At 48.3% G+C, this 12798-nt stretch overlaps 1 protein-coding gene and 1 pseudogene across 1 annotated transcript; both read left to right on the plus strand.

The window, feature by feature from the left end:
- The first annotated feature begins 4666 nt into the window (after positions 1 to 4666).
- Positions 4667 to 7372, plus strand: LOC125507874 (ubiquitin-conjugating enzyme E2 variant 1D-like). Its single transcript, XM_048672399.1, has 4 exons — positions 4667 to 4891; positions 6574 to 6713; positions 6808 to 6933; positions 7005 to 7372. Exons 1-4 carry the CDS (start codon positions 4858 to 4860, stop codon positions 7143 to 7145), a joined length of 441 nt encoding a protein of 146 aa, XP_048528356.1. The 5' UTR covers positions 4667 to 4857; the 3' UTR covers positions 7146 to 7372.
- Positions 7373 to 8587: 1215 nt separating this feature from the next.
- On the plus strand, positions 8588 to 12065 carry LOC125507875 (annotated as a pseudogene).
- Positions 12066 to 12798: the final 733 nt, after the last annotated feature.

Below are 12798 nucleotides of genomic sequence, written 5' to 3' on the forward strand. Positions count from 1 at the left end.
ACCAGAGATGAGTCTCGGTCATGTCTACATAGTTCTCGAACCCGTAGGGTCCGCACGCTTAACGTTCAATGACGATCGGTATTATGTGTTTATGTGTTTTGATGTACCGAAGGTAGTTCGGAGTCCCGAATGTGATCACAGACATGACGAGGAGTCTCAAAATGGTCGAGACATAAAGATCGATATATTGGAAGGCTATGTTTGGACATTCGAATAGTTTCGGATGAGTTCGGGCATTTACCGGAGTACCGGGGGTTACCAAAACCCCCCGGGGAGTCAATGGGCCTTATTGGGCCTTAGTGGGAGAGAGGAGGAGGCGGCCAAGGTGGGCCCCCCCAAGCCCAATCCGAATTGGGAGGGGGGCCAGCCCCCCTTTCCTTCTCTCCCTCTCCCTCTTCCTTCTTCTCCTACTCCAACTAGGGAAGGAGGAAAACCTACTCCTACTAGGAGTAGGACTCCCCCCTTGGGCGCGCCATGAGAGGGCCGGCCCTCCCCTCCTCCACTCCTTTATATACGGGGGAGGGGGGCACCCCATAGACACACAAGTTGATTGTTTAGCCATGTGCGGTGCCCCCCTCCACAGAATTCCACCTCGGTCATATCGTTGTAGTGCTTAGGCGAAGCCCTGCATCGGTAACTTCATCATCACCGTCATCACGCCATCGTGCTGACAAAACTCTCTCTCAGCCTCAACTGGATCAAGAGTATGAGGGACGTCACCGAGCTAAACGTGTGCAGATCACAGAGGTGACGTGCGTTCGGTACTTGATCGGTTGGATCGCGAAGACGTTCGACTACATCAACTGCGTTTCATAATGCTTCCGCTTTCGATCTACGAGGGTACGTAGACATACTCTCCCCCTCTCGTTGCTATGCATCTCCTAGATAGGTCTTGCGTGATCGTAGGAATTTTTTTTGAAATACTGAGTTCCCCAACAAATACGGCCACGTATGTACATATGGGCGGGGTCTCGAACGCCTACTCGCGCATACGTACGGCCAGGGCTCGCGTACATGGATGGGTCGGAACGGAGAAACTGCGTCGTCGTGTTCATCGGGAGGCAACGGAATGCGTCATGTTCATTAGGAGCCAACCGGCTTGGACGGAACAATCGATCGAAGCGAGGCCTCGTGTTCCGCAGAACGGAGGAAACGGCCTTGTGTTCGACTGCCTACGGTCGAAACAGTATCCTATTCACCGGGAGGGGTGTGGCGTACCGCAAAACAGAGGAAACAGACTTCTCTTCGAAATCCTACGATCGAAACGGGGTCCTGTTGATCAGGAGGGGTGTGGCGTACCGCAAAATGAAGGAAACAGACTTGTGTTGGAGCGCTACAGTCGAAACGGGGGTCCTGTTTATCGGGAGGGGTGTGGCATACCGCAAAACAGGACTCCACGGACTACTGTTCATCTCCACCATCGACTGCCTCCACGAGCAACTGTTCATCCACCGTCGACCTCCTCCAGCCTCCACCTGCGACTGTTCATCCACGGCGTCTCCCCTCCTGCCTCCACCAACCACTGTTCATCCACGGGCTCCTGTTCATCCAGCCTCCACCACTCCTCCACCGTCTACTGTTCAACCAGCCCTCTCCACGAGGTCTTGTTCAACCACCCCTCCACGGGCTACTGTTCATCCAGCCCTCCACCGGCTACTGTTCAACCAGCCCTCCACGGGGTCCTGTTCATCCAGCCCTCCATGGGTCTTATTCATCCATCCTCAACCGGCTCGATTGGGGTCCTGTTCGACTAGCGGCAACGACCTCTACTACCACGGGGTCCTGTTCATCTAACCCCCCACTAGGAACTATTCATCCAACCCCCCAACAACGCTCACTGTTCATCAAGAGGCAGTAGGTTCGATCGGCTTCAGTTAGCAGTAGTAGTGAAGGAATCGCTCGATCGGGTTCAGTTAACAGCTAGATCGATCGATCGCTCGGGTTCAGTAACGCCCAGCCTGCAGTGCAATCGCTCGGGTTCAGTTAGATCCCACGCCTAACATCTACGCACGTACGTGTATGAGAGAAACGCGCATCGCTCGGCCCCGACCACCCACCGTAACCGGGAACTCCCCAATATTTTCCTCGCCCTCGCTTCTACCACGGTTTTTTGTCATGGACGGCCCAAAGAATGTCATGCAGTTGCGTCTCCGGCCCGCCCAGGATGAGAAGCCCATTTTCTGTCATGATTTTTTGTCATAGAAGTAGGAGCCCACCACATTTATGATGATACCGGGTTTTGTCACAATTATCATCATAGAAGTGTCATAAGCATGACAGGAAAAAAATCGTTCGGCCCAAAATGTCACAGATGTGTCTTTTTTTATAGTGATTGTTCGGTGTGAAAGGCTTCTAATGTGGGACATGGAACACCAGACGAATCTTGTTGTCGGCCTTGAGCCTGATGCGAGCCTGAGTACGGATGACTTGCTCCCGAAGCATCTCAGTGTGCTTGCTCCAGTCCATGTGGTTGGTTGTCGTAGTTGTTCAGGGGCCTAGCCAGCTTGCTGAAGCTCCCAATTTTGATTCTTTGCCATACAATGCCTTGAAGAGTGAGCAGTTGAGTGATGAGTGAAACGAAGAGTGTACCACAACTCTGCCATTGGTTGCCAGCGCTGCCACTTGCTTGATGTCTCGTGAATGGCACACCGAAGATACATCTCGAGGCACTGATTCACCGCTCGCTCCAAACGTCGGTCTGGGAGTGGTATGTTATGCAGTACTAGATCTCGGTGCCCATAGCTGTGAGCATCTCGCACCACATGTGACTGATGAAGATGCTATTGCGGTCAGAAGCGATCGACTTTGGCACCCCATGCATATTGACAACCAAATCCAAGAAATCTCGAGCAACTTGTTGCACCGTGAAAGTGTGTCAGAGAGGAACAATATGTGTTATCTTGATGAAGCGGCCGACCACGACCATGATCATGTCGAAGTTGCCGGACTTGGGCAAATCTTCGACGAAGTCCATAGGTAGGTCGGTCCATGGCCCTTCCGGCACTGGCAGGGGTTGGAGGAGGCTTGCTGGTTTGGTGTGCTCGAGCTCAACATGTTGGCACACAGAGCACCGACAAACAAAACTGTAAGTACACAGGGCCTGCGACACCTCCTCCTTCACTGCCTTGTTGTGCCAAACGGGCGTGGCGATGCAGGGATGACTGGTCTATATGGATGTACCAGCTATGGAGCGGTGACACCTACTCCTACCCGACATTCGATTTGGACACTGCAGTTACGCGCGGGAGTGGGGCGCCTACTCTGCCTTCACGCGGCGAAGAGGGCGGCGACGTCGGCTCCGTCTTGACACAATAGCGAGGTGGCGATACCGGCTTCTCCTTGACGCGGGCTCGCAATGGCAAGGATGGCACCGGACAGCGACCGCTTGATCATGAGCTTTTTTAGGGGTAAAAGCCTGATTTTATTCATCGAACTCCACAAAAAGTGGGATGGAAGTTACATTATGCGGCTGGCCAAACCACACATGACGCCCATGAGCTAAAGAGAGTGAAAATTTAGCTAATCTATGCGCCTCAACATTTGAGTCACGACCTTCAAAAACAAAAGTACAAGTAAAAGGTGCCGCCCTGGCTTTGATCTCCTTGATAATTGCTCCTCCTTTGCCTTGGTTGTTCTTCACAATATCATCCACAATCTGTTTCGAGTCACATGCTACCATAAACTGGTTTACGTGTAGGTCTTCTACTAAGCAAAGAGCCTCCCTACACACTATGGTTTCCATGGGAGATGGATCATCCATTCCGTCAACAACCAAAGATGAACTACCCATAAAATTTCCGTGGTGGTCCCTACATATTGCTGCAGCTGATACTTTTCTTCCAAACCTGATTCCCGCATCAACATGAATTTTGCAGAAGTTAAGGGGCGGTGCCTTTGGTCTTTGTACTGGGCGTGAGCCTATGGCTAAGGCACTCACCTTTTTTGTGTTGATTACCTGCAGTTCGTCCAAAAACCTTCTTACAAATGAATGAATTGTTTGAGGGCTTTGGAAAATCCCCTCATGGATTGCTTTCCTCCTTGATGTCCATATGGCCCATAGGGTAACAGCGAGCTTTACAAACCGAGCATGTGATAATGTTTCCATCTGTGAGAACAACCAGTGTCTAGCATTCGGTTCAGTGTTAGCAACTACTGCTTGGCACACCTCCTCATCTGCCATAGCCCAAGTGCATCGGGATGTTGTACATTCAACTAGGGAGTGACACCATGAGTCCGGTGCTCCACAAAAGCCGCACATGCTGGATGTGGACATATGATGGTGAGCCCGGACATCCTCCGTGGGTAATGACTGCTTTGCTAGCCTACATAGAAACATACATATTTTCTCCAGGACTTGGGTTTTCCAAAGACTCTTCCATGCGTCCTCGTTCATGTTTCTTTCCGAAGAGCCAGGCAAGCCATTCAGCCAAGCTTCGCGGCGATCCCTGGTAGAAATTAACATTCTGTATGCAGATTTCACCGAGAAGTGGCCCTTTTTCTCATAATTCCAGCTCCATGAATCCTCAATATTCCGTGTGCACAACGGTATACTCGATCATGCATCGCCGTTGGTTCTCATCATCACAAGCCTGACCCGGACTGGCCCAACCCAGCCCAACTGACCTGGACTGGCCCAACCCAGCCCACCTGCGCGCGTACTTCATCGCACCCCTCTCCCCGTCGGCTCGCACTGTCGCACCCGTGCACCACCACCACCCCACCATCACCAAAGGGGAACGAGCGCCGCCGAGCACGCACGCACGCCCGCCTCCCCCCACCGGAGCACGCGCGCCGCCCCGAATTCGCCTCTCGCATCCGTCGGGCGGTCTCCTCCCCGTGCCCCTCCACTTAGCTGGAATGGCGTCGAGCGGTGACGCAGCCGGAGTTGTCGGTAAGCCCTAGCTCGCCCAAACCTCTCCTGCTACTTTCTCCTCCCAGCCAGCCAGCCGCCAAGCCCCAAATCTCCCCGTATGCGACCGATACGATGCTTCAATCCGTCCAATCAGTCGCGGATTTGCTCTCTGACGCCGTGGATCCGTTCCCGTCCACCCATCCATGGTTCGAATCTGGTCTTCTCCGGCGCGTCCGCGGGGGAAGAGATCCCCCTCTGCTCAAGTACCTGTGTTAGGGTGTGGACTACTGCTGCGAATGGCAGATTCTTAAATTTAGCAAAAACTGGGGTTCAGTTGAGCTCAGTTCATTCAATTCTCGGGACTCGTGTTAGGTCGTCGCCTTCATGCTTCATGGTAATATAAGTTGCAGTATTTAGGAAGAATTGATGAGCTGGCATCCATTGCCGCCTGCCTTCCCGCGATGTCTTGGCTGCAGGGCTCTGACACATTAGGCAACAAGTAATGTTTTGACTGCGAGAAAATTATGGGAAGTGGTCTTTCATAGGTCGCGGTATGGTATGGTGCAGGAAGCTCTGCACCTGAGCCACATACTGTTGCCCCCATGTCACTAGGATGATGATGCGGGGTTGCTTGTTTGGATGAAGATACCATGGAACTGGAGTCCATAGCTGCTGGTAATCTGTGTGATCTATGATGGAGTAGGAATTGTCAAATTTTATCTACCCAGAAGATAGGATGAACGTAATGACTTTGCTGCTGGTGCCGATATTTTCGTAAAATGCATCATATGGACTAGCTTTGTGTCAAGTGGTGGTAGATAGGACACTATCATACGGATGCAAGCAGCGACCCACTTATCCTGCAAAACTCGGCAATAGTTCGCCGCTCACAAAATTGACGCTAGCATGCATACTATGATACTGGCCGCGAACACGCCCCACTTACATCCTTAGACTATCAGCTCTTCATCTAGTCCAGAGGATTGCTACAACTGAATACTTGGGGTTAATGTGTTCCCCGTCTATGCTTGTTTGTTGTCACGACATGAAATAGTTTGTTGGCAGCTGGCCGCTTTGTTCTGGGAAATTCACTATGCGAGTCTGCAAGGTGTAGTCAACTGGGCGATTTTTCCCTAAAAGAGCAACCAATCACACTTTATATATTTATAGAATTCACTAATCCTTGGAATAGAAGACACTTAATGTATTAATCCTTATTGCTTCCACACCACATTCCCACTATTGTCTAGAGCTTGTGAATAGCCGCACCTTTTGGAAATACAGGAATAAAATCTCATTTCTGTGATTGTTTAGCTGTACAAGCGAGTAATCTTCTGATGCTACACAGCCAAGGGAAATGGCACATTAAAAGAATGAGAACAAAATTAGGTAGAATCCAAGATATCTGAGAATTTTTGTCATTTAGGATTGCGATAATTTACTCTATGCAGCCGGGTGCAATTATCCCTTCGTTATCTACTGGTCCTAATTGCTCATTGGAACAACTTGTATTAGAAACTCTGCAAGCAGAACTAAAATTGTTAGTAAGCTGCCGGCTACCTGGTTCAGTGTATTTTGGGTGAAAAAAAAATTATGGTCATTTTTCGTTTTATGTATGTAGCTATTCTGAACATCAGATTTGATGATGTGCCTATGCCGTATCTATTAATGTTGTTGGAAGTGAATTATTGATACTGACTGCCATAAAAATATTTCTGTAGTGCCGAGGAACTTTAGACTGCTGGAAGAGCTTGAGAGAGGAGAGAAGGGCATTGGGGATGGAACAGTTAGCTATGGAATGGATGACGCAGATGATATCTACATGCGCTCCTGGACAGGAACAATAATTGGTCCCCACAACGTGAGATATTTCCACTGACCATTGTTTTCTTGAAATATGATTTGTTGCATTTCTGAGTTTGTGCTTTCTTGTTGATCTATATATGGTTTTGTAGACTGTCCATGAGGGCCGGATTTATCAGCTGAAGCTTTTCTGTGACAAGGACTATCCCGACAGGCCACCGACTGTTAGGTTTCACTCAAGAATCAACATGACCTGTGTAAATGCCGAGACTGGATTGGTATGGCACTGTCTCTTGTATATCCACTTGTTCTCCTTGTATTTCAAACTTAACCTGGAGCAAAAATGCAGGTGGACCAAAGGAAGTTTAGCCTGCTGTCCAACTGGCGCCGTGAGTACACAATGGAGAACATCTTGATACAGCTTAAGAAAGAGATGGCGACATCACACAACCGGAAACTAGTGCAGCCTCCGGAGGGGACGGTCTACTGAACGAGCGCTCATCGCGTCGAACGTGTCATTCCCAAGGACCCTCGCGGTTCTCATTTTAGATATCGCATAAGATCGCAACATTTGGTGCAAACGATTATGTATAACTTTGACGGTGTCCTTCACATGGTTTTGTGTGTCTTGTCTTGTTATATCTCCTGGGTAAGCCTGTGTTGTAATGATACGCTGGAGCTTCAGCTATGTTTTTAAAAGTACCATTACGTTGCTTCGTTCTTGGGGTCGTGAGTACTATGCTATGCTGTTTGGTTATTTTGTCTGTAAAACCTTCTCCTTCTCCTGTGTAAACCTTATCCTCGTGATTCTGGTGATCAGTGTCATCTTGCCAATGGTTTTGCTCTGCATGATGGATCTTAAGACAGTATATATGTCGAATGGGTATGTTCATATGTGCATTGCTCTCTAAAATGCAATGCTTGCACACTAGTAGAAACTTTTAAAATAAATTGCACAGCCTGTTCACAAAAGTTCTTTAACAAATCTGCCTTTTTTGTTTCTCACTTAATTGTAGCAAATTACTTTTGAGTTTATAAGAACAGTGCATGCACAAACGCCCACAACATGTGTAAACATAAACACTGATTATGCTTTAGCCGGTTGATGGTCAATTTATGCTTTAGCCGGTTGATGATCGGATTGACCGCCTCAACAACCGTTGGGTGGCGTGCGTAATGGCCCTCCGATCTCTGTCACTCAGCTGCGCCCAGCCATTTGCAACATGGCTCATGCTGCGTCCGGGCGTTTGCAGCATGAGTTGTGTTGTGGTCTGTCGAAGCGTTCACAGCATGAGTTGTGTTGTGGTCTGTCGAAGCGTTTATACCTTTGCAATGTGGCCTATGTTGTGTCGGCAACAAACCCTATTTGCTCATATCTGCAAACAGAGTTGGTATTGCGCTTGAAGCCGTTGCAACAAGGGCCACATTGTAAACTGGACTACATTGTATGAGTTGCTGTGGTCCGTTCGATCAAACTTAGATCCAACGGCCATGAAGGCAGTCAACGCGAAAAGAGTTATGAACGACTGTTTTTGAGTGTTTTCCTTTTGGAGATTACCATTTAAATTTGATAAATACTTCCTCCGTTCCTAAATATAGGGTTTTTAAAGATTTTATATAATAAGAACTACAAGCGGATGCATATAGACATTTTTTAAAGTGTATATTTATTCATTTTGCTCCATATGTAGTCTTAATTAAAATCTCTTAAAAGACTTGTATTTAGTAACGGAGGGAGTAATTTAGTACTAGGAATTATAGTGTACTCCACTTTGTGCGTAATTAAGATCACTAATGGCCTCCTTACAATCCTTGCGGTAGAGAATCAGGAGTGAACCGGGATCAAAAGAGGACCCACCGATCTGGACCCTCCAGCGGCCCGTCCCGAATCCTAAAGCCCTCCACGCGCCGTCCGATCCACCTCCCCCTGCGCCTTCCTCTCCAATCCCACTCCGCCTCGTTCACTCCTCCACCTCTCTCCCCCTCCCTCTCCCCCGCCTCGCCACCACGGCGAATCCATCGCCGCCTCCGCCGCAGCCGCCGATCGGGCGGCTGCCGTCGCCCTGCCCGATGGCGGCCGCGGGGGATCCAGAGGAGCCCCCGAGGCCCCCGCCGCCGCTCGAGCCCTCCGGATCCGAGGCCCCCACAGACGCCCCCGCGCCCGCGCCCGCCCCCGTCCCTCCCCCGCCTCCCGCCCCAGCCCCCGCCCCCGCTCCGGCCGCTCCTGCCACCGAAGCTATGGCGCTCGTCTCCGCGCCCGCGCCCGCCGCGGTGTGGACGGCTGTGTCGCCGCCGGCCGAGGCGAACGGGAGCTCCGACAGGAAGAAGAAGTCGGTGCCCCCACTTTTTACCCTTTTCGGCAAAATTCGGGTTTCGCCTCCGATTTCCTCTTTTGGTTCGTTGCGTGCGGAGTATTTTCTCTGGGATTCCCTCTCACCAGCCTTTCATTTTCTCTCCCGTGTTTGGTTATAGGAGGAAAGCGGAGGACGGCGAAGGGTGCAGGACGTGCAGCTGCAAGAAGTCCAGGTGCCTGAAGCTGTAAGTCGCACGATTTTTCCACTGTCTCGCTGGTAATGCCAAATGCTGCAAATGTCTCATCGTAGAACGCCTGAATTTAGTGAGGGGAGAGATATAGCGAGCTTGGATTCTCAGTGCATCTTCTAATTGTTTAGGAGCAATTGGCGTTTTGATCCGGCACTAGTTCAGTTGGACATCTGCAATGAGTCTGGTGCTCTTTTTTAGCAACTCTAGATTCGGTGGTCGAGCATTTCAGATGTTTGATGGATAAGGCACCCAATGTAGCCAATCGAGATCCCTAAAGATTTTGTGACTCTATTTGAGCATGTTTACCAGCTCTATTTGAACATGCCTACAACTTAACAAAACACAGCTTTATCCAAGCATGTTGATTTGTTGTTTCAATTTTACGTTCACCTGTACTTACTGGTTACTGCTGCAATGTCACACACTTGAAGCACAATTAAAATTAGTAGATTGGCTGTGATTCTGGTCTAGCTGTACATAGCCTGCGTGTTAGTGTAAGGCTTCACAGCACTCTTGCAATGGAGGGAACTGAGTTTCTGGCAGGGGGTGGTGATGCATGGAAAAGATGGGGAATGCTGACTTTTGCATGCACTGATGCACCCACCCTGCACACACAAAACATACACCATACCTATCTATCCACGCTCATGCATACCCACAACATGATTTATGATTTCTTACTGCTAAATTCAAGTTCATTACTGTTGTACTGATCAATTGCTTTATGTCTTGGCAGTTATTGTGTGTGTTTTGCTTCTGGGTCACAGTGTTCTGAATTATGTGGCTGTGACCCATGTTATAACAAGACTATTCATGGTGTTCAACAGAATACACCACCAGGCTTGCCTTTGCAAGTTGTTCGACCAGCAGAGGGTGGTCAAAATTCAGCGGTATAAGTCTTGTTCAAACATGACATGGTAAATGTGTAGCTATTTCCTTGTTCTATTTTTGACGATCCTGATACTTCTATTCTTCTCTCAAGGAATTTGCAAGATACCAAATTGATTTTTTTAGAAGAAAATGCACTTGCAAAAAGTCAGGCTGCCTTAAGAAATACTGTGACTGCTATCAGGTTCTCTATCCAACTCTATCCTATTTTTTAAAAAACGACAACCCTATCCTATTAGTTTTTCTCTTCTCTCAGTTTGTGACTGGTATTTTTTTTCTTCTGTGTTTGAAGGGAGGGGCGGGATGCTCCATCAACTGTAAATGCGATGATTGTAAAAACCCATATGGGAAAAAAGGTAACATAATCTAGTGCCAACTCTTGGAACTAGTGAACTACGTACTAAATTGCAAGATGTTAAAGTCAGTGCTGTGTAAAATGATATGTGCTTATTTGGTGGATGGGTAACTACTAATTCATGAATGGGTTGTCACAATATGAACGTGTTATCAAAGTTCAACTAATTATTATTATGTGTTTTTGCGTCTATGAGAACATTTTTGTTTTAGAGTATTTAAGATTGATTAAGAAAAGCACCACAGTTATGCAAACCACCGGTCTACACATATGGAATAGTATTAGCTATACTCTACATTCTATAGGTTGTACTCCATCTATATGGTACACGTTGTGAACTATATACACTGCACAATAAGGTAAATTACTCCCAGTTAATTTATTAGTAGTGAAGATAAGCTAACTCGGCACTTAAATGTAAAAAAGGATGATTTATAGGAGAATGATCTATTATTTATATTATGTTCCTGCTTAATATTTGGCAGTGTTTACAACTGGCCATATGGTGTTACGGTACATTATAAATGTTTTGGTACCATAGATGACCTCAGCTTTTTACCACGTAATACTAACTCTGGAATGCATGCTGGTTCAGGGCCTTCAGAATAGCTTTGCTTTATTCTGCATATATTAGGTTAGGATATGTTGGAATTTGCTTGATGAATTCTATTGCAGTACCTTTTCTTCTTACAAAGATGTCTCATGTCGGACATAATATTGGGGATTTATTTTTTCTGATGATTTGCTTGCTACCCCTAATGGGAGAAGCTGACTTGATCTCAGTTATAATTTTTGGTCTGTACCTAAAAACGAAATTTTGTTTGTTCATGTTGTGCAGTTGGTGTTATTCTGGATGGTAAAAGTATTCTTGCCGCACCCACACCTACCCCAAATGAAAGGAATGGTGCGGAAGTTATCTCAAGTGATGATGATGATGATGATGAAGATGATTATTACATGAATCGTCCACTGTCACCTATCCCCCCATCTCCAGTATCCAGAGAGTCTTCATTCCAGCAGGAGACTCTAGTGGGCGTTGAAGTTCATACTGTGAATGGGCACCTGTACCCGAAACCGCTGACCCAGGTGCGGCCAGAGTCATGGCAGCTCTCGAGGAGGCCTGCCGAGGAAGCACGGGGAGATCAATGGCGCTACATGAGGAGGCCCAGCGAGGACGGAACATCCGATGCCATGGAAGGACACGCTGACCCCAAGTTTCATCATCAGAGAGACAGCAACAATAAACAGCGGGAGAGCCATGCCGACAACAGGTTCAGCATCCCGCGGTGCATCGAGGTGATGAACGGCATGGCGGACCTTTCGCCGGTGGACAAGTCGCTCGCCCCAGACGTCTTCTTGGATCCAAGCAACCGGGAGATTTTCCTGTCGCTGAGTGTAGATATCCGGACCATGTGGCTGAAGCGAAAGATGAGGAGCCTTGTGTAGAGAATAGTAGCACCGCCGCGGCGATTCTTTTTCTCAGTCAGGAGTAATAACACTTGAAATAAGTAATGCGGTGTGTGCTGTAGATATCCCTAGTCTCTTCTGATTATGAGTTATGTGTTTGATGTGTATCTAGCACCGACTAATCTATTTATGGTAAATCTATATTGGGACCCTGCCTGTTCGCCGTGCCGCAGTAAGTTTGCCCTGATCTTCGGCTAGAAATGAAGTTCTTCACCCTGCTGCTGCTGCTGCTGCTGCCTGATCTCCTCTCAAGGTTCATGTATCATCTGTCTGTCCGCCTTCTTCTGGAAGGGGCATCTGTCTCTGGGATGCAAGAGCCACTGATTGTACATACAGTTTATAATGGTGATGCTCAATGATTGAGCCCTAAACTGCAACCCTGATGATGCAACCTGAAGCCTGAGGTTGACAGGAAGGAAAAGAGAGCGCTACTAGTGAGGGTTGCAGCAGCTGAGTTGACAGCAACAGCACCAAGACAGGTCCTTTGCTCCGGATGCTCCCTGTAGCCCAATGAGACAAACCTGGGGGCATGTGAGCCATGGGCGCCATGGAGGAGTGCCCCAGATGGGGTGCCGGCGCCGGAAGGGACCAGCGCCTAACTGATTGGCCGTCGCCCATGGACCATTGCCCGTGCTCTTTTTTCTTCTTCCTTGGCCAACAGGGATGTCGACGTTCAGTAACATTTTCAACATGAGCTTCCGTTCTAGTAGAAGGGGAGAGTTTCTCCAGATCACTGTCCGTGGTCATCTGTTCTCCTTTTGAGATTTGTGCACCTTTTCTTCCTTGGCTAACAAGGATTATCATCTTCATTGCTGATACTGGTCGAAAACTGATGTCGGTGCTCAGGAACATTTTCGGCATGAGGTTCTGTTCTTCAAGGGGAGACATA

This window comes from Triticum urartu, chromosome 5 (genome assembly GCF_003073215.2).
Source record: "Triticum urartu cultivar G1812 chromosome 5, Tu2.1, whole genome shotgun sequence".
NCBI classification, from domain to species: Eukaryota; Viridiplantae; Streptophyta; class Magnoliopsida; order Poales; family Poaceae; genus Triticum; species Triticum urartu.

Excerpts from the sequence above, each read along its gene's own strand:
- LOC125507874 (XM_048672399.1), top strand. The coding sequence starts at position 4,858 with ATGGCGTCGAGCGGTGACGCAGCCGGAGTTGTCG. Across the intron at positions 6,714-6,807 it reads CAATAATTGGTCCCCACAAC|ACTGTCCATGAGGGCCGGAT; the intron begins GTGAGATATTTC and ends ATGGTTTTGTAG. Across the intron at positions 6,934-7,004 it reads TAAATGCCGAGACTGGATTG|GTGGACCAAAGGAAGTTTAG; the intron begins GTATGGCACTGT and ends GCAAAAATGCAG.